The 17,735-nt window shown below is 42.8% G+C and overlaps 3 protein-coding genes and 1 long non-coding RNA gene across 4 annotated transcripts in view; 2 read left to right on the top strand and 2 right to left on the bottom strand.

The window, feature by feature from the left end:
- Nucleotides 1–17,735, top strand: part of LOC140283151 (uncharacterized) — a 251,521-nt gene that overhangs the window by 98,724 nt on the left and 135,062 nt on the right. The gene's annotated exons all lie outside the window — the stretch shown is intronic.
- Nucleotides 523–6,905, bottom strand: selenoo2 (selenoprotein O2). The gene is made up of 10 exons (XM_072377834.1): nucleotides 6,451–6,905; nucleotides 4,663–4,866; nucleotides 4,386–4,563; nucleotides 4,162–4,292; nucleotides 3,762–4,039; nucleotides 3,522–3,684; nucleotides 3,014–3,199; nucleotides 1,797–1,953; nucleotides 1,081–1,284; nucleotides 523–956 (listed from the first exon to the last, which is right to left on the bottom strand). Exons 1-9 carry the CDS (start codon nucleotides 6,882–6,884, stop codon nucleotides 1,117–1,119), a joined length of 1,899 nt encoding a protein of 632 aa, XP_072233935.1. The 5' UTR covers nucleotides 6,885–6,905; the 3' UTR covers nucleotides 523–956; nucleotides 1,081–1,116.
- Nucleotides 7,230–13,749, top strand: LOC140282711 (uncharacterized). The gene is made up of 9 exons (XM_072377251.1): nucleotides 7,230–7,500; nucleotides 8,150–8,352; nucleotides 8,525–8,623; nucleotides 8,735–8,830; nucleotides 9,049–9,159; nucleotides 10,013–10,136; nucleotides 10,231–11,275; nucleotides 11,580–11,629; nucleotides 12,247–13,749. The coding sequence occupies exons 1-9, from the start codon at nucleotides 7,467–7,469 to the stop codon at nucleotides 13,494–13,496; spliced, it is 3,012 nt and encodes a 1,003-aa protein (XP_072233352.1). The 5' UTR covers nucleotides 7,230–7,466; the 3' UTR covers nucleotides 13,497–13,749.
- Nucleotides 13,836–17,615, bottom strand: apex1 (APEX nuclease (multifunctional DNA repair enzyme) 1). Its single transcript, XM_072377252.1, has 5 exons — nucleotides 17,519–17,615; nucleotides 15,348–15,479; nucleotides 15,063–15,226; nucleotides 14,781–14,973; nucleotides 13,836–14,683 (listed from the first exon to the last, which is right to left on the bottom strand). Exons 2-5 carry the CDS (start codon nucleotides 15,406–15,408, stop codon nucleotides 14,169–14,171), a joined length of 933 nt encoding a protein of 310 aa, XP_072233353.1. The 5' UTR covers nucleotides 15,409–15,479; nucleotides 17,519–17,615; the 3' UTR covers nucleotides 13,836–14,168.

Below are 17,735 nucleotides of genomic sequence, written 5' to 3'. Positions count from 1 at the left end.
ACATATACTGTGTGATTTTATATATGTATTCGGTTTTGCAATAATTAAAGCCTGATGGTTTTGCAATAATAATCCATGTGGACCCCTGCCAAATCTTTCCAGTAATGACATGTCATTCTTCAACCTCTGGTTGTTTAGGTGGTGTCCAGCAAACAACATGGGCTATATATATAATTGGCAACCTTTCTGGAGAAAACTCGGTCCCAGGAGAGATGGCATCCATCCTACTTTGGAAGAGGCAACTCTCATATCTAGAAATGATGCTGAAAAACTATGACAATCCAGGGCTGAGGCCAGGATCCAGAGTTGTAGTTTTACACACTTCTCTGCAGTTTCCCACCTGCTGCTATCCCTAATCAATAAACGCAAGAGCAAAGATTATTATTGTGTAACAAAGGACATACAGACAGAGACTGTTTTATAACAAGCTACACTTCTTTTATTGAAAAACTGAATATTTATTGCAATGATTTCACAAATCATGTCATATTTAAAAGAAATTGTCAGCACTCTGGTATACTGGTATACTCACACTCACTACAGCTAGAACTCAGCTAGAATTTGCCTTTTAATGATTGCTGTTGGTGTGTTCCTGGTGTTTCAGACCCAGACAGATCACTGTGTGACTAGTTATCGGAGCCGTCATACGTCATCAGCAGTATAACTACCATGGGTGTGACCATTTTGCTGGTTTCTACATGGCACTGAAATGCATCAGTGCCACCTATTTAATGCATTCTACCTAATTCAGCATAAGGACATAAATGAATAAGGAATAATCCTGTATTTTTATTTGCTGATTTGGGGGAATTTAGATTCAGATTACATAACTTTATTCTCTGAAACAAAACAAATAAAAAAACATGTGGCCACACAAATAGTAGTATATTCCTGCAGCGATGAACTGGAACACACCGCCAAATAACATCCTCCGTGCAGGCAACAGAAGAGAAAGCCTGAGATGGAAAAGGTGAATAACTGAGAGGCTCATACCAAAATAGTGTAGCCCTTCACACCAACAACACAATTTTGGTTTACTCTAAAAATTGTGATTCATGAGGTCCAGCAGTGAAAACAGACCTCTCTTCTTCAGCTGCCCAGGAGTGTCTACGTGGATCAGGTGACACAAATAGTTTGTGCCCAGGCAGGAGGCTTAGCGGCGTAGGAATCGGTGAACTCCCTCCGTTTGTGCTCCGGTTCACCATCACATGCCTCAGGCTCACACAAAGACTCATTGTCAGACTCAGCATATGGTTTCTCCAGGACCTTGAGGACTTTGTTAATCTGTTAGACAAAGTGGAAATATTATGAATTAGTGACCTTAAAAGCAGAAAATTGGGTCTTGATGTGTAAAACACAATGACAAAAAAGGAGAAAAACAATCAAAAACAATTCAAGCAATCCAATGAAGAAGTTGCAGGTCAAATAGCAAAAGATCTGTGATATCTGTGTATTTTTACAACTGATTGTCTTTTACCACAACCTACTGGCAGCTTTATCAACTTACATTCCATTCAAATTTAGAGAAAGATGGTTTCTTAAAAAGTAAGGTGAATCAAACAAGCCCAGTAAATTTGGTGAAAAATTACCTTCTTTAGGGATTTGCAATAAATTACCCAATGTTCTTGTTAATTTTTGGTGTTTGACATTCAAATAGGAAACCATTTGACTGGGGATGACATTGTAATGAAAATCATGTGGCAGTGTAGACTAGCAGCTGCTCCCATGGACCCCTTTCCCCACCTGGAGATTTTTACAAACATTTAGTCAAACTTCAGTCACGAAATCTGCCTCACCTCAGAAAAGTCTCCATTTTCTGCAGCTTGAATTGCATTCTGGGCAATGTAGTTGCGTAGGACCACACGGGGATTGTTGCATTTCATCACCTTGCGCCTCTCCTTTTTGACAATGGACGAGTCATCTGTGCCATCGCACTCCCAACCCAAACGCCTACTGGTTTTACAATAGCAAGAGAAAAATTTAAAAAATAAAATAAAATAAAAAAAAATGTTCCACTGCTAGTATACATAAATAAATAAATAAAAACAAGAGGAGCAAATCCAGAAAACATTGCAAAAAAATCAGACAAAGAATTTAACTAAACAAAAACATAGACATCTTTATTATTTCATTATCTTTGTTTCGAGATAACAAAATAATAAGTCATTATCACATGATAATAGTGCAAAAAAAATAAAAATAAAAAAAAAGCCATTCTTAACGTCTGTACCCATAGACTCAAAAATACTTTTTTAAAGTCTACATCTGCAACAGGAAGTAATGTGTTAAAGCAGCAGTAGCAGACTTCTAGCCTCTTAAAAGGAGAACAACAAACTGAAGATACAGAACAACAACATTTCAGTCTATCTTTTAAATATAAATTAAAATGTCACTCTCCTTTTAACTGCTCTGGGCTACATCAACTGTTTATTTTGCTACCAAATGCTAAGCTTTGCTAGATAGTTGCTAATTTAGTCTCATTTGACACTGGACAAGTTGTGTACAATTAATCTATTTGCTGCTATTTACCATGGTTGAGAATACCAGGTTTTAGACATTGTACCAGAAACATTGGCCTTTTTAACCATCTTTTTGCGGGTATAAACTTTATCCTCAGTTAGCTGCTACTGTTCCTCTTTGGTAATTTGCAGAGACCAAATAGAGGTGAATGATATTCAGGAGAGGAGTGAAGTTTTTGCAATCTAACACAATTCATACTTTTAAAATTTCATAGTGCCTCAAGTGAGCATTGTTGTTGAGTTTTTACATTATATTACATGCATTAGCAGCCCCATTCTGAGCAGCTGTTAGCTTTACTCCCACAACAGAAATCTACCCTGATTTTCCAAACTGGGAGCGCTGGGAGTCTACTTCAGCTGAAACATTTACTACTCATAAGTACTTAACAATGAAATCACCCTTTAAAACTTTACATGGCTATTCTTAAAAAGAAAAGAAGATTTTTAAAAAAGTGTTCACTTAGCTTCTCTTAATTTTGTCATAATTTTCTTACCGATATTTTCCAACCCAGCAGATCCAGTCATCACGCTGCTTTTTCTTTAGTTCATCTTGATCTGTCTCAAGGAGTTGCTTAAGCCGGCCCATTAATTCCAGCTGCTGGGCCACATCTGGCCTGTCTGCCACCATCCCAAACATGACTGGATTGGTTTGTGCCATGGACAGAATCATTGCCAATTCTCTAAAAATGAAAACAGTTACGCTTGAAGCCATAAATCCAGGTCTAGGCCCTCATGTTTGTTCACTTATCCACATTCATCCTGCCAAATGTCAGTGAACTTTAACTTACATATTATCTTGGTAAGACTGTTTCCCAAAATGCTAGCATGTCAAAAAAGAATAGATCAGATAACAAGAGGGTGTTAGACATTTGAAACTATGTGGTTAGCAAGGGTTAAAGGTATATTCACTGAGAGTATATGGTGGTGCAGCTACACACTTCATAGTCATGCTATAGCTGCTCAAAAACATAAAAACAACCCAACCACCATACACCCCCTCACCGGTCCTCCATTGTAGGCTTATTAGCCACCTTTAGCTCCTCAATAGAGGCACACTGCTCTAGGATGAGGTCCACCACTGGCCCCACAGTGGCCCTCTCATTGTCTCCCTCCTCAGGCCAGGGGACACGATTCAGCAGGTGGAAAGTATTTGTGAAATCTGCACCTGGAAGGACATATCACAACTGAGTGCTGAGGAAAAAAACAGCTGATTGTATTTCCAGCAACTCTTTTTTTCTTTACCAGTATTTTGCATGACACGCAGTAAGTCTGATATGAGTTCCCCATCCTCCATCTCTTCTTTTCTTACAAGGCCCAGCTTTTTCCTCATGATACACAGGTAAAATGTCTCGTATGTGGGCATAAACTCATCCAGGATTGCTCCTGCCTCTGCTGCATTCAGCTCAGAGCCCAAAGCCTGAGCCAGGCGAGCCAGGTTCCAGCGACACACAGAAGGCTGGGCTTGGTATGAATAGCGCCTTCTTTTGTCTGAGGCGTTGCAGATGAAATCTGGATCAAATCTGTCACACATAGGACTAGTTTCATTACATAGTTTGAAACATTTTGATACATTGTGATACAGACTATGAGCAATTCAACTAGTAACAGAAAACATACCTGACTTTCACCACCAGCAACCTACCTGTCCATGAAACCAAAGGGGCCATAGTCCAAAGTAAGACCCAGTATGCTCATGTTGTCTGTGTTTAGCACACCGTGACAAAAGCCAACACACTGCCACTGGGCCACTAGCTTAGCAGTTCGCATCATCACCTGTGGAAAAAAAAGTAAAAAGTGATCAAAATGTTTGAACACCTGGACTGAATGAACTACCCTAAAAGGAGACTATAGTAAGTCATTTCTAACCTCTCTGAAAAAAGCCATATTCCTGTCTTTCCTGTTGCTATGGGCCTGCTGAATGTGAGGATAGAGAGTCTCAACCACATAATCCAGCAGCTGAGCACGAATATCATTCCTCTTCGCACTGGGACCCTGCAAACCAGAAAGTTCATCCTGACCGAGAAAGATTTCGAAGGAGCCGAACCTTCCAGCACATACATACATAAACAGAAAAACAAATACAAAATTTAGACAAATATCATATGGTACATGGTTGGTGTTTCTTTTAATGAAGTCGCAAAACCTGATGAAGGAAGGGGCGAGACGCAGAACCACTGAACAGCGCTCCGGAATGCGCCGGCCACTGTTGAGAGGATCTCTGCTGACATAGAGGTCAGAGGTCACAAGGGAGGCTGCGCGGGTGGTGGGGATCCCCAGAGAAGCCATGGCCTCACTGCAGAGGAACTCTCTGATGCTAGAGCGAAGCACCTTCCTGCCATCCCCATCTCTGAGCAAATGGCAATACAGACTCTGATTAAGCAGTGAACGGCTTATATAGGTTGTACACTACTTTTAATTCTATTGAAGTTGCAGCTATTCTGTTGTAAAATAAGTTACCTATAAGAAACTATACTTTATCCAACAAATGAACGTAGATGAGTGAATGGAGATGCACAGTTTCCACTATGCACACAGCTGATAAGTAATGGGAGTTACAATAATGTGCAAAAATCTTAAACCACCAGTTATTTCTTTACACATTTACAGGAAAAAAGGATATGGATGCAACATGTGCAAACACAAACTTAAATATACATGAGCTGAAAACAGAGTTTGTGCAATTCTAACAAGCTGGAAAGTCAATATTTCGTCTGAGCAAGTTTATTATATATAATTTAATAAATAAATATATAATACACTAAAAAAAGGTTTTGAGCTACTTGAATCATTTGAATTTCCCCCACTGGGGAATGAATAAAGTAGTTTTCTATTCAATTTTTTTTATTCAACACAGGCTGAATCCTTTTAAACAAGCTTTCTTTTAATTTCTTTATGTCGTCTTCGGGAATACTTCTCCAGGTTTCTTGAAGGACATCCGAAAGCCCTTCTTTGGATATTAGCTGCCTTTTTTTCCACACTGCTTCACTAAAGTTGAGGTCTAGGCTCTGGGGGAGGATTCATCCTGTTGCCCCTGATTTTCAGTCTTGTGTCATTTGGCATAGCTCAGCCTTTTCTCCCTGTTTCCCTTCCTTAAGAACGGCTTCTTGACAGCCACCCTTCCATGGAGACCATTTCTGATGAGGCTTGGGCCAACAGTAGATGGATCAGCTGAAGGTCCAGATGCATCTCTCAGGTCCTGTCTGGTCTTTGCTGGATTTTTTCCTCTTTCTTAAGGACATCACTTTCAGATACTGTTCATCTTCTGTAGATAGTTTTTTAGGCCTGACACTTCTTCATTTGTCCTCTTTTGCCTTAGGGAATCATCTTGTTGGTGTAAAAACACTTTTTCATTCCTGTCAAACTGTGTTATCTTTGTTTTTTTGGTGGACATAGCTAAACAAATGGGGACAAATGATGTGTCCTTGTGACTGTCTGCTAGTAACATGTTATGTGTAGACTGATAACTGGTTCACCGAGTGCCTTTTTTTTGTACTTCATTCATTGGTCCGTGTTAGTTGGTTTTAACAAACAAAAAAACACATTCCTATGAAAATGGTCAGGCACAAAAACTGGACTGAAAATGAGTGAAAACAGAGCAAAGATCCAAAGACCCTTAGAAAGCCAGAGGAACTATTGCTTACCACCAACATTACAAGAAAATCTGGCTGCTTGGGAGCAAAATATATAAAAATGGAGGGGTGACTCTATACTTTTTCACTGCACTACTTTGCCTATGATGTGTGCCAAACAGTTAAGCTCTTAAGCAGCTCTTACATTCACATGCCTCTGGTGACAGAGTGTTAAGACCAGTTGTGTCATCTTTTAAAACTGCCTTACTTTCAGTTGAGAAACTGATTTCTGAAATTTATGATTTATGAATGAGAATAAAACCTGTCAGTAGTACACAAAAAGACACAAACAAAAAAATCACCTGGAGAAGGGTGTGACTCCTGAACCTTTCACTTGTATCTCCCAACGCCTATGGCTGCCCATCTCCACCTCCCCAAGGTACATGACAGCACCATCACCCAGCTGACCCGCAAAAAGCCCGAACTGGTGGCCGCTGTAGCAGTGCGCAGCCGGCTCGGAGCCCGGCAGCAGCCTGGAGCCACTCAAGTACTCCGGAGCCAGAGGATCACGTAACACGTCCTGTACATTCAGGCCAAGCAGGGACAGCGCTGACTCTGACAGGGCCACGAAGCGGGGATGTACCAGCGGCTGGAGAGATTGAATTCGAGAGAAACATGCCGCTGGGACCGTCCTGGACCTGGTATCATCTGAGACATCCACAGGCAGCTTTTTCAGCGCTGTGTTATTGAAAGGTAATCGCTCCAGTGCTGAGAACGCACTCTTAGAAGACTCCATGAAGAGAGCCTGCAGCTTACAACTAAGACCCACTCACTTACATTCTGGGATGCGTGGTGGCGCCAGTGCGTGATGAGTGGCACTGAGTGGAGTAGAAGTTGAGTAGCTAAAGTAAATTAAAGTAAAGTAAAGTAAAAAAAAAAGTAAGTTAAATCTGTGAACGCTTGGAGTTTATGGGTGTAACTGTTTGATATAGGAAACAGAAAAACACAAAGCACAACAATTGTTACAGCGACAAGAAAAGAAGATTATAGAGAATTGGAAGTGCGTCGTTGTGATATAAAGAATCTCCGGTAGATGGCAGCAACAGTGTGAAGAAATTACGTTCCGTAAAAAATTAATTCGAGAAGAAGAAGTTGCTAACAACAAACCACTTGCACAATATACATGCGTATTGACTATTCACACCTTTAAATTACTTCTTTTAAAAAAAACAAGAGGACACGCTTTGTACTTGCGTTTTATTAGACACCGCGTGCAGACCTGTGTCTGCCAGTTCCTGCAAACATTAATACAGTAGCGGTGTAGTTAGCTGTATTGCTAACCGCGGCTAGTCAAACTTTTCAGCACTAGCTGTAGAAAATGGACTCGGGTGTTTCCACGGCCATTTCCAAAGGTTGGTTTGCTGATGAACCTATTACCAATAAAAACATGTTTTTTTAAAATAACTTTTAGCCAATGACAGCTGTTTTGGGAAGGACATCACTATATTTATTAGTATCTCTACTCTGGTAGTATTAGCTTATTTGTACACATCGTCTATGATATTAGTTTAATAAGCTGGCTTTTTGGCTTATTTTCACACAGTAATTTATTTTAGGGGGTCTAATGTGCTTCCCGTGCATGATTTTACCATGTCTACAAACATGGCAAAAGTAGCACATTTGGTTTGAGCAACAGTGGTGTTATTGAACACTCACTCAGAAGTTGCATTCAATACAAGTAGCTGTTCTCGTAGCTGTGTCAAGTGTCTTTTTTCATCATTGTTATCATTGCACCGAATGTAACCAGCAGTGCAGCCAGGATTGGGGTGGTTTCTTTAAAGCAGAATGATAAAAGAAATAAGAAAAACAAAAAATGCTTGACTGTATAGACACAGTTTCTAAGTTGCCAAATCCTAAAAACTGTGCCAACCAATCCAACAGATTTAAAGAGCCAAGATATCAGAGCTTCATTCAAATAGTCTACTATTTAATCCAGTTAAAAAATGTCTGATGTCTTTAGCTGCTTTCCCTTTCAGTCTGAGTCCTTTCTATGTTTTCCAGATGATTCCTTACCTCTGGGATCACTTCGCCTTCTGGTCCCCCCTTTCCAGCTCATGACCGCCTCTATGTGGCAGGTGCTGAAGAAAAAAGATGTCATGAATTACTGGAAGGTGGCAGAGTTTGTGTCGTTGGCGCTGGATATGGTCCCGGAGCTGCTGATGTACAAGCACAAGACTCAACTGATCTTGGGATTAAGAGCTAGAGTGAGTACTGGCACAAGCATGCATTAAGATGCGTTAGGCTTTCGGAAGTTATTATGTTTTGGAAGTGGATACTTTATGTAATATGACATTATGTGAAATAAAGGCTATTATAATTGACCCATGTTGTAAACACAGGGGTCATTTTGTGCATTACTTTGTTTCTCCACAACAGTACATTCTTGAGCTGTGCCGAAGTGAACAAACCGAAGAATCTGAGTTTATCCTCGCTTACCTGGAAAAGATCAAATTCACACACTCCACCCTGGTGGATGTAAGTGTCTGCGGTTTACTTTTGAAATGTTATCGATTACTTTTGTACCACTTAGGCTGCAGTTAAGTCTATAGTTGCAGAGCTGTGTAATCGTTATACTGGTTATTGCAGGTGAGAGGGTCAGAAGAGGACGAGGTTACAGTGAACTTCCATGAGTTGATTCAGACTCTGCACAAAGACCCTGAAGAAAGACGAGACTTTTTCATGGTGAGGCATCTCCAGTTGCTCACTTTTAAAGCTTAATTTGTATGAAGCTGAGTTCTGTTGGTTGTAGAATCTAGCAGCTGGTACAGCTGGATTAAGATGTGTTTGAATTCGTATCATTATTGCACTTTTGTTATTTACAATTAAAATTCAGGATGTTAATGTACAGTACATTTTTTTTTGGAGTAAAGTTGTTTTCAAACACTTTCTTTGATTCATAGGATGTCTTCCCTGCAGAGTATGGCCCTCAGTATGACAGTGACTTGCAGACGCTGTTTTCAGAATTCCTCTGTCGACTGGCTCAGCTGTTGCCAGCGCCTGACCTGGAGCAGGTGAGGGGTATAACTAAGAAAGTAGCACACTGCTGAATATTTAACTGTGATGAGATACAACAAAGTTTCTTGCTGAAAAGCATTCCTCAGTACTGCGATAAAAGACCACTAGAGGGCGTATAAAGCACAGAAATGGCTCTGAATAAGTTCCAGGTTAATTGTTCTGTTGCCAGAGTGATATTAAAACTTCTTGATCTAATCTCAGTGCATCTAGCTGTCACATAGGCCTGGTCAAAATGTTTCTAATGCAAATGTTTCTGTTGATGATACTGTGAAAATACAAATGATCAATAAATGATTCTTTGTCTTTCATGCCTTTTACCCAGCAACAAGTACAGCAGCTGAAGCTGAAAGTTGTTTTTTTTTTTCTCCGTTATTTCAGAATTAAACAATGTCTTTCATTCAAGGCCAAAAAGAGGTTTTAGCTGCTACTTTAATGTCTGTGCTGAATTATGGCGACACTGTTTACATGCACCAGATACTGTGTATCACAGAGCTCTGAGGCTGGTAACTCACCACTCTTTGTTTATGCTCATGTTGGTTGGTCTTCGTTGTCTTTGTGTTGACTCAGTCATTGGTATGTTGTTATTTACAGTGCTATTCTTGGTATTTATAGACCTACATTTTTCATAGAAATTCAGGAAGGTATTAAAATGGTGTATTATATTCTTTCTCGTAGCATATAACAAAAAGACTATTTGTAATGAGTAAAAAACCTATACAATCTGTAGCCATCCATCCATAAGCTGTACCTTTTTTAACCTACAGAAGGTTGACTGTGTCAGAGACACCTGGAACTGTTTTGGTGATCTTAAAATGAAGTTTTGTGTTTGTTGTCATTCATTTTCCGCAGACTGTTTACTGGCTTGGGGCAGAAATCTCTGTGTTGGAGGATTCTTTGCAGACAGTGTCTGAGCCTACAGACCTAAAAAATCTGCTCCGGCACCACAAGAACCTTGGGCATTTAGAGCAACATGGTAAATCACTTCCTGTTATCAAATGCATTTTATTGGCCATTTAACATAACTCTATGACAATGATTTGTGTCCCATTCTTGTCCTTTCTTTGCAGTTCCACCCTCTAGCATGGGCGACATTATCCTGTCTTCACTCTCTGTCACTCTTCCTCGGAGAGGGGAAATCCCTACAAAGTTGCCCAGCCAACCGGCTCCACAGCAAGACTTAAGTGATGACACCGGCTCTGCACCATTAGTGGATGATGTTGGAGTTGAAATGATTACGGTGTCTGATTATGTGGAGGTTGAAGTGGATGCGAGCACTAACTCCAAAGTGGTGACGGGAGAAATCTGCCTTAAAGGAGGAAACACAGGCACAGTGGCTGAAGATTCTGTGGTTCTGTTCCTTAAAGACCAGACCAGAGAAGAAGAGGAAGCAACACAAGACTCAACATCCTCCCAGCAAAAAATGGCTGTGGGACGGCACGACTGCCCTGACTGCGCTAAGAAATTTAAGTTTGCCTCCTCGCTCCTGGCGCACAGCGTGATCCACACAGGAGCGCGCCCCCACCACTGCAGCGACTGCGGCCGCTGCTTCTCCTTCAGGCAGTCCCTCGACAGGCACCGACACACCCACAAAACAGGACGCTCGTACGACTGCGCCATCTGCGGACAGACCTTCCATTCCTTGTCGGCCCGTACTGAGCACAAGCAGACACACATGGAAGATGGTGTTTACACGTGCTGTCGGTGCAAAAAGAGGTTCAGCTGGGAGCTGTCCCTCGCCAGGCACCTGAAAACTCACATTGATGATGAGAATGCAAACAAGGCTGCAGGGAGCTGTGAGGATGAGCAGGAGGTGGTAAAAGCTGTGGACAACCTCAAGGAGGCTGTCACTGCACCTGCTGAGCCCGACAGCCGGGCTCAGACTGATTTCAGTGATGATCCGCAGAGTGCAGGATGTCAGAGCGGTGAGCCCGGAGGTCCTTGTGCTGAAGTAGAACGCAGTATCCTCCCGTTGAAGGTCCGCACAAGTGGACGTAAACGGAGACCAACCATGAAGATCCAGGTGATAAATTTACAGAAGCGCATCATGTCCACAAAGAAAAAGGAGATCACCAGAGTGAACCCTCCGGCTCCGACGGCTTTGCCTTTCATTTGGTAAAATCATCAGTCCTAATGATCACTTTTTGATGCCTTCCTCTCTCGCTAATAGTCTATTGCATTTATTTTCTTGTTACGTTGACATGCTTTCTCAGGTTCAGGTTCTTAAGTTTAGGGAAGACCAAAAGCTTTCGGTATTTGTGGTTCTTGAACTGCTCTTCTTTTACTCTCGATAAGCACAAATCTTCCAGGAATGAGAACGAATTAAGGAGACCAAATTGTGTCTGATTGATTATGATGGTTTCTGTTGTGGAAGATCAACCGTATGAACATGAATTACAGTTATTTTGCTCTGTTACAGTTCAGAGCACTCCTATGGGTCACCCGTGGTGTCGAGGGAAGGTGATGAAAGTAAGTATTGATTATGAGAAACAATCTTTCTCACCCCAGAAATAAAAGTGTCACGTTGTTAATGTTCAGAGTGGCTCAGTGTCTTTCCTGCAGTGTTGCCAACTATTTCAAGTAGAAATTGGTTAGAATTACAGAAAATTATATTTGTGTTAATTAACATAATGTCACGTTTGCATTTTTTCTCATGAAAGCCCATTAAATCTGTTTGCTTAGATGTTCTATTTCTCATAAAAGCCTAATTCCCACTAAAGCTGCTCTCATTCACATATTTTGCACTTCTGCACTTACATGTACTTTAAGTTTGGGACACTGTTCACAGCCTCCTGACACCGCACGTGTAAGTGGCTAACGTGCACTGCTGCTGCTGACTCAGCAGTGAGGAAGCAGACAGAGGTGTGTCTGAAACGGCAGAGTAAACTCATTCTCACCAAGCAGACCTGGCAAGAGCAAAGTTCCTGTAAAACCCGAGAGCAGGCCGAACCAGCAGCATTAATATAAGAATTCCTACTAAAGTGTTTTTCTCTTCGCTTAAATCCTTAAGCTGATAATGTCGGCACTTCTTGGGACAGTGTTCATTTCTTTGCTCCAGTTTCTGATCATTGTGTTTGGTCCATCAGGTTCTTCAGCAGATACCTCCCCAGCTGCTTTCTCCTGTCCAAAGTGCTCCTTCCATCACTCAGAAGAAACGCAGGTCCGGCAACACATTGACACGGTTCACTCTGCTGAGACCGCAGAGGAGAACTCTTCCCTGCAGGCGCTCACAGACCATGGACAGTTTAGGTGTGCAGACTGCGGGAAAAGCTTCAGGTTCCAGTCCTTACTTAAAGCCCACCGACGTATCCACACAGGCGAGCAGCCCTTCTCCTGCTCTCAGTGTGGACAGTGTTTCTCCTTCAAGCAGTCACTGGAAAGGCACAAACAGACGCACAAGTCCGGACGCACGTACAAGTGTCTGATCTGCGGGGAGCTCTTTAAGTGTGCGGCAGATCACCGAGAACACAAGAGCACCCACATGGAGAACGGCGAGTACCTGTGTGCAGAGTGTGGGCAGGCGTTCACCTGGAAGTCAGCGTTGGTGAGGCACCAGAAGACGCATGCTGCTGACAAGAGGGAGAATTCTTACAAATGCTCGCACTGCGACCTGGGCTTCAGCTGCAGCAGCTACCTCCACCGGCACCTCCAGACCCACCAAGAGGAGAAAGCCCACACCTGCAACTGCGGAAAGAGCTTCGCCTACCGGGCAGCTCTCACAGCGCACCAACGCACTCATCAGAAAGAGCGGCCGCACATATGCACACAGTGCGGTAAGGGCTTCCTTTATAAGGGGGGCCTGCTGAGCCACATGAAGATCCACTCAGAGGAAATGCCCTTCATGTGCTCATACTGCGGAAAGAGCTTCAAGAGGGAGCGCAACATGAAGAAGCACGAGCGCTGCCACACCAGGGAAAACGTCTTCAGCTGCTCGCAGTGCGACAAGAGTTTTGTTTATAAGGCCACGCTGGTCAGACACGAGCTCACGCACTCGGGAGAGAGGCCGTACCTTTGCTCCGACTGCGGGAAGGGTTTCTTCTCTCACGCTGAGCTTCTAAAGCATGAGCGTTTCCACACGGGCCACAAGCCTTTCCAGTGTCCCCACTGTGGCAAGAAGTTCACCCAGTCCTGCTACCTCACCATCCACCTTCGCTACCACACAGGAGTCCGGCCGTACTCCTGCTCCGAGTGCGACAAGAGCTTCCTGAGCGCCAACCGGCTGAAGAGGCACCAGCGAACCCATTCAGGGGAAAAACCGTATCTCTGTGTCCAGTGTGGAAAAGGATTCAGGCAGTCCTATCATCTGAAAATGCATCAACGAACGCACACATCATGAAGTGTGGCCAAGGCTTCAACTACTCGAGTAAAACGTTAATAATTTAGCAATTTAAATAGGGATTATATTTTATGGTTAAGTCTGCCACCGTAGAAGCTTCACCGTATCTAAGTCATACTGTGGAAACGGTCTTCCAAGCAGAATCATGTTGAATGTTTCCCATTTGATCTCCAGGCTGTGTAACTAAAGCTGAGCAGAGCAAAGAAACAGGAACTTTGTGTCATCAAATCCCTGAATAAACAGATGGAACAAATTCTACACAAATTCAGTCTTTATTTGTAAGTTTTATTACAGAAATAAAACACCGAGTAGGAAAGAAAGCTTAAAACAAGTTGGTACATCTTTGACCGGAGTGGTTCAGTTTCAAACTGTAACAAACAGCGTACAGGTTCTGAAAAACAGCTTAGACTCTGAGGATAGTGTTGTATTTTTACAGAATTTAGGTGCACATCACAGGATTGACTGAAACTTCAGTTACAGGAAGAAGACAAAGTTATGTTGTGGAACATTTAGTCTGAAAAATAAAAGGCAGAAGTGCTAAACTACTGAGACACAGCAGAGTATCCTAACAGGAGTGAGTTCGGTCGGCACTCCTCACACTTCCTCACTATGATACAACAGTTTGAAGAAGACCGATGGAAGGTGACACGCAGCGCCACCTCTGCTGATGACCTACACGGCCAGGTGCAGAGTGATGGGGCAGTGGTCGCTCCCCATCGCCTTGTTGCGGATCTTGCTGTCACACAGGCCAGGCAGCAGGGAGGAAGACAGCAGGAAATAGTCGAGCCTCCAGCCCACATTCTTGGAGCGGGCGTTCATCATATAGGTCCAGAAGGTGTAGGCGTTCGCTTGCTCGGGGTAGAGCTCGCGGAAGCTGTCGACGAAACCGGCCGCCAGCAGCTGGCTGAAGCCTTCGCGCTCCTCGGGGGTGAACCCTGCGTTCTTCTTGTTGCCCTTTGGATTCTTCAGGTCAATCTCCTGGTGTGCAACGTTGAGGTCGCCGCACAGCACCAGAGGCTTCTGGATGTCGAGCTCGCTCAGGTACGCTCGGAAGTCCTCGTCCCAGGTTTTGCGGTAATCGAGGCGGACGAGGCCTCTGCTGGCATTTGGCACGTATGCGGTCACAAGGTAGAAGTTGGGGAACTCGGCAGTGATGACACGGCCCTCCTTATCATGTTCCTCTTTGCCTGGAGGATTGAAAGGAGTTTTTTTTTTTTTTCTTTAAAGAAAAAGAGCAAAAAAAGCACAGAGCAAACATTTAATAGTTCCAAATGTACCACTCACCAATGCCATAGGTCACTTTGACTGGTTCCGTTTTGCAGAGCATGGCTACGCCACTGTAACCCCCCTTGTCTTCTGACGCTGCCCAGTACTTGTGGGGGTACTCGGGCATTGAGGTGATGTCAGCAGGGAGGTCTTTCTCTGAGCATTTTGTTTCCTGAAGGCACAAAACATCTGGGGCCTCCTCTCGCACCCACTGGGGAACAACAGCATGACGGTTAGCCCCAAGATCATTTAAAATGAGTCTCAAAGCATCTACCTACTGTGTCTTCACTTAAAACTCACATCCAGGCCCTTCTTTTTCACCCAGGCCCTCAGCCCATCCACGTTCCAGGAGGTGATCTTCGTGTTGGCACTGCGTCCATCTTTGCTGGTCAGTTTGTCAGAAGGATCCTCATATAGTACCGGGGCCTCTGGTTCCTTGGCCTTCTTTGCTTTCTTTTCAGAAGCTTTCACAATGAAAAGTAAGGTGAGAGAAAAACTAAATGTTTACCAGTGTACTCTTGTTATTTAGTCAAACCATGGAAGGGAACAGTGGATCTGCTCATGCATTGGTATAGGTTTACATACCAGAACCTGTGTCATTATCCCCCTCTGCTGCTGCCTCCTCAGTCTTCTTGCCTCTCTTCATACTGGAACTCGCTCTGACAGCAAACAACCCTCGCAGACACACAACACGCACACACAGCAGCACACGAGCCGCTGGAAAAAGAAAAATCCAATGTTTGAGACTTTGAAATGCTACAATAAACGTCAATGAAAAATTGCTTGCAAATACACACACAGAATATATCTGGGTTGTGGACATTGGGAAAGCCTAACACTGAGCTTATCTTGGAGAACATTGATCATGACTCACTTTTATAGTGGCAGGCAAATGGTATTCTTGATATTTTGGACCATGGCCCATTGCATCCTAAACATTTTGTAAAGTACAAAAGTCCTAAGCCGCCCCTCATTTTTTAAATATTTGTTCAATAGGTCTCAATCGATAGCCCAGGCTTGATATCAGCTGCTTTTTCACCCATTTTTAGTCCAGTTCTTTTACACGATCATTTTGAGAAGAATACATATTTTTGTTTCAGCCACTTAACACTGACCTACGAATCAGTTAAGACATTTAACTTAAGGACGAAGTGTTTTATCTGCACATAACAGACAACTTAGCAGACATATCTTCAAAAATGCCAAAGATAACAGTTTGACAGACACAAAATAATACAAGGTGATTCCCAAAGAGCTATCAGCTGAAAACTGGACAAGTGGAGGACTAGTGGAGGACAAAAGACAACGTAGTGGGCCGAAATAAGCATCTACTGCAGATGAACAGGATCTGAAAGTGATGTCCTTAAGAAACGGGTAAATAAATCCAGCTGTGACCTGACAGGACCTGAGAGATGCATCTGGACCTTCAGCTGATCCATCTACTGTTGGCCCAAGCCTCATCAGAAATGGTCTCCATGGAAGGGTGGCTGTCAAGAAGCCATTCTTAAGGAAGGGAAACGAGGAGAAAAGGCTGAGCTATGCCAAATGAGACAAGAAGTGGACTGAAAATCAGGGGCAACAGGTCTTATGGAGGGATGAATCCTCCCCAGAGCCCGGACCTCAACATTATTGAAGCAGTGTGGGATCATCTGACAGAGAACGGAACAAAAGGCAGCCCACATCCAAAGAAGAGCTTTGGGATGTCCTTCAAGAAGCCTGGAGAACTATTCCTGAAGACTCCTTAAAGAAATGACAGAAAGCTTGTCTCAGAGGGTTCAGGCTGAGTTGAAGAATAAAGGAGCTCAGACCAAACGCAGACTTGATAAAATGATATAAACTACCTTATTTACATGAATGCACCCATTTCCTGTTTTCTTGTAAATATATATAGAAATATAAAAAGTTAGGACTTTTACAGAGTATTTAAAATAAAAATTTAAAAGTAATAGAGCTCATCTGTATATTTAGATTCTGTCATCAATAGATGTTCGAAAAAGATGCCAAATGCACAACAAAACGACATGATCCTGTTCTAACTGACGGTTACAGCAGATCTGTACGTCAATGAGTTTTTTATTTTTCTGTTAAAATACACAACAACAGTTATCAGAAGCAAGTCGTTTTAGGCTCATACATCACTGTTTCCTGCCTCTGATTTAGCATCCGGTAAGGTTTATTAGTAATCTCCGGCTATATCGAGTTAAGTGTCATGAAGGAAAACGTCAAACACTAAAGTCAGTAGAGATGTGAAACACTTGCCAATCTACAACAGCCTGCATGTGTTCGTGTCTCGAACTACCTACTGCACGTGTTTGAAATGGTGAACGTAAGCCAAACAAACGAAGATGAGATGAGCTTTTGAGGCCTTAAATACAGTCTCTGACAAAAGGGGAAGCTAGGAGGATCACTTTGGGTGTAGATGTTTGATTTACTGTGCATTAAAAGCCATCGATGCAATAATTTACAGCATGACTGCAGAACACACAAAGGCAGTGACAAACAAGCCGTTTAGCATGTTTCCTGTGTTAAACAAGTTTAGCTATTAGCAAGATACGCTAACGCTAGCTTTGCCTCTGTAACAAAGAGCAGTGAGGTAGCTGCAGGCGGCCTTCAGCTCCCAAGAATGAATGGAGAATAATCAGTTAGCCCACCAAGCTTGCACTCTGCTTATCAAATTCATCAACAAATGCAAATGTGTTTGAAGAACGACTTAATTTCAGACGCGTTTCAGGAAAAGGAGATGCAAATAATCTTACTTGCACTTCAACAACAGGATGCAAAGCCCAGACAAGTGCTGCTTTCCAGTCACTCCCCCAAACACACTCACACACACTGAGCAAAGACCGGAGTTCACTCTGACCATGTGTTGGTTGTGCGTAGTGGCTGCCTTAACATATGCCTGAAAACGACCAGCAGAATTACCTTTTTTTCTTAAGTAATGGGGAAGAATACAGATTACACACAGGTAGCTGT

This window comes from Leuresthes tenuis, unplaced genomic scaffold, assembly GCF_036924035.1.
Source record: "Leuresthes tenuis unplaced genomic scaffold, fLeuTen1.0.hap1 SCAF_23, whole genome shotgun sequence".
Classification (NCBI taxonomy): domain Eukaryota; kingdom Metazoa; phylum Chordata; class Actinopteri; order Atheriniformes; family Atherinopsidae; genus Leuresthes; species Leuresthes tenuis.
The sequence above is the reverse complement of the archived record's forward strand: the minus strand, read 5'-3'. Positions and strand labels throughout refer to the sequence as shown.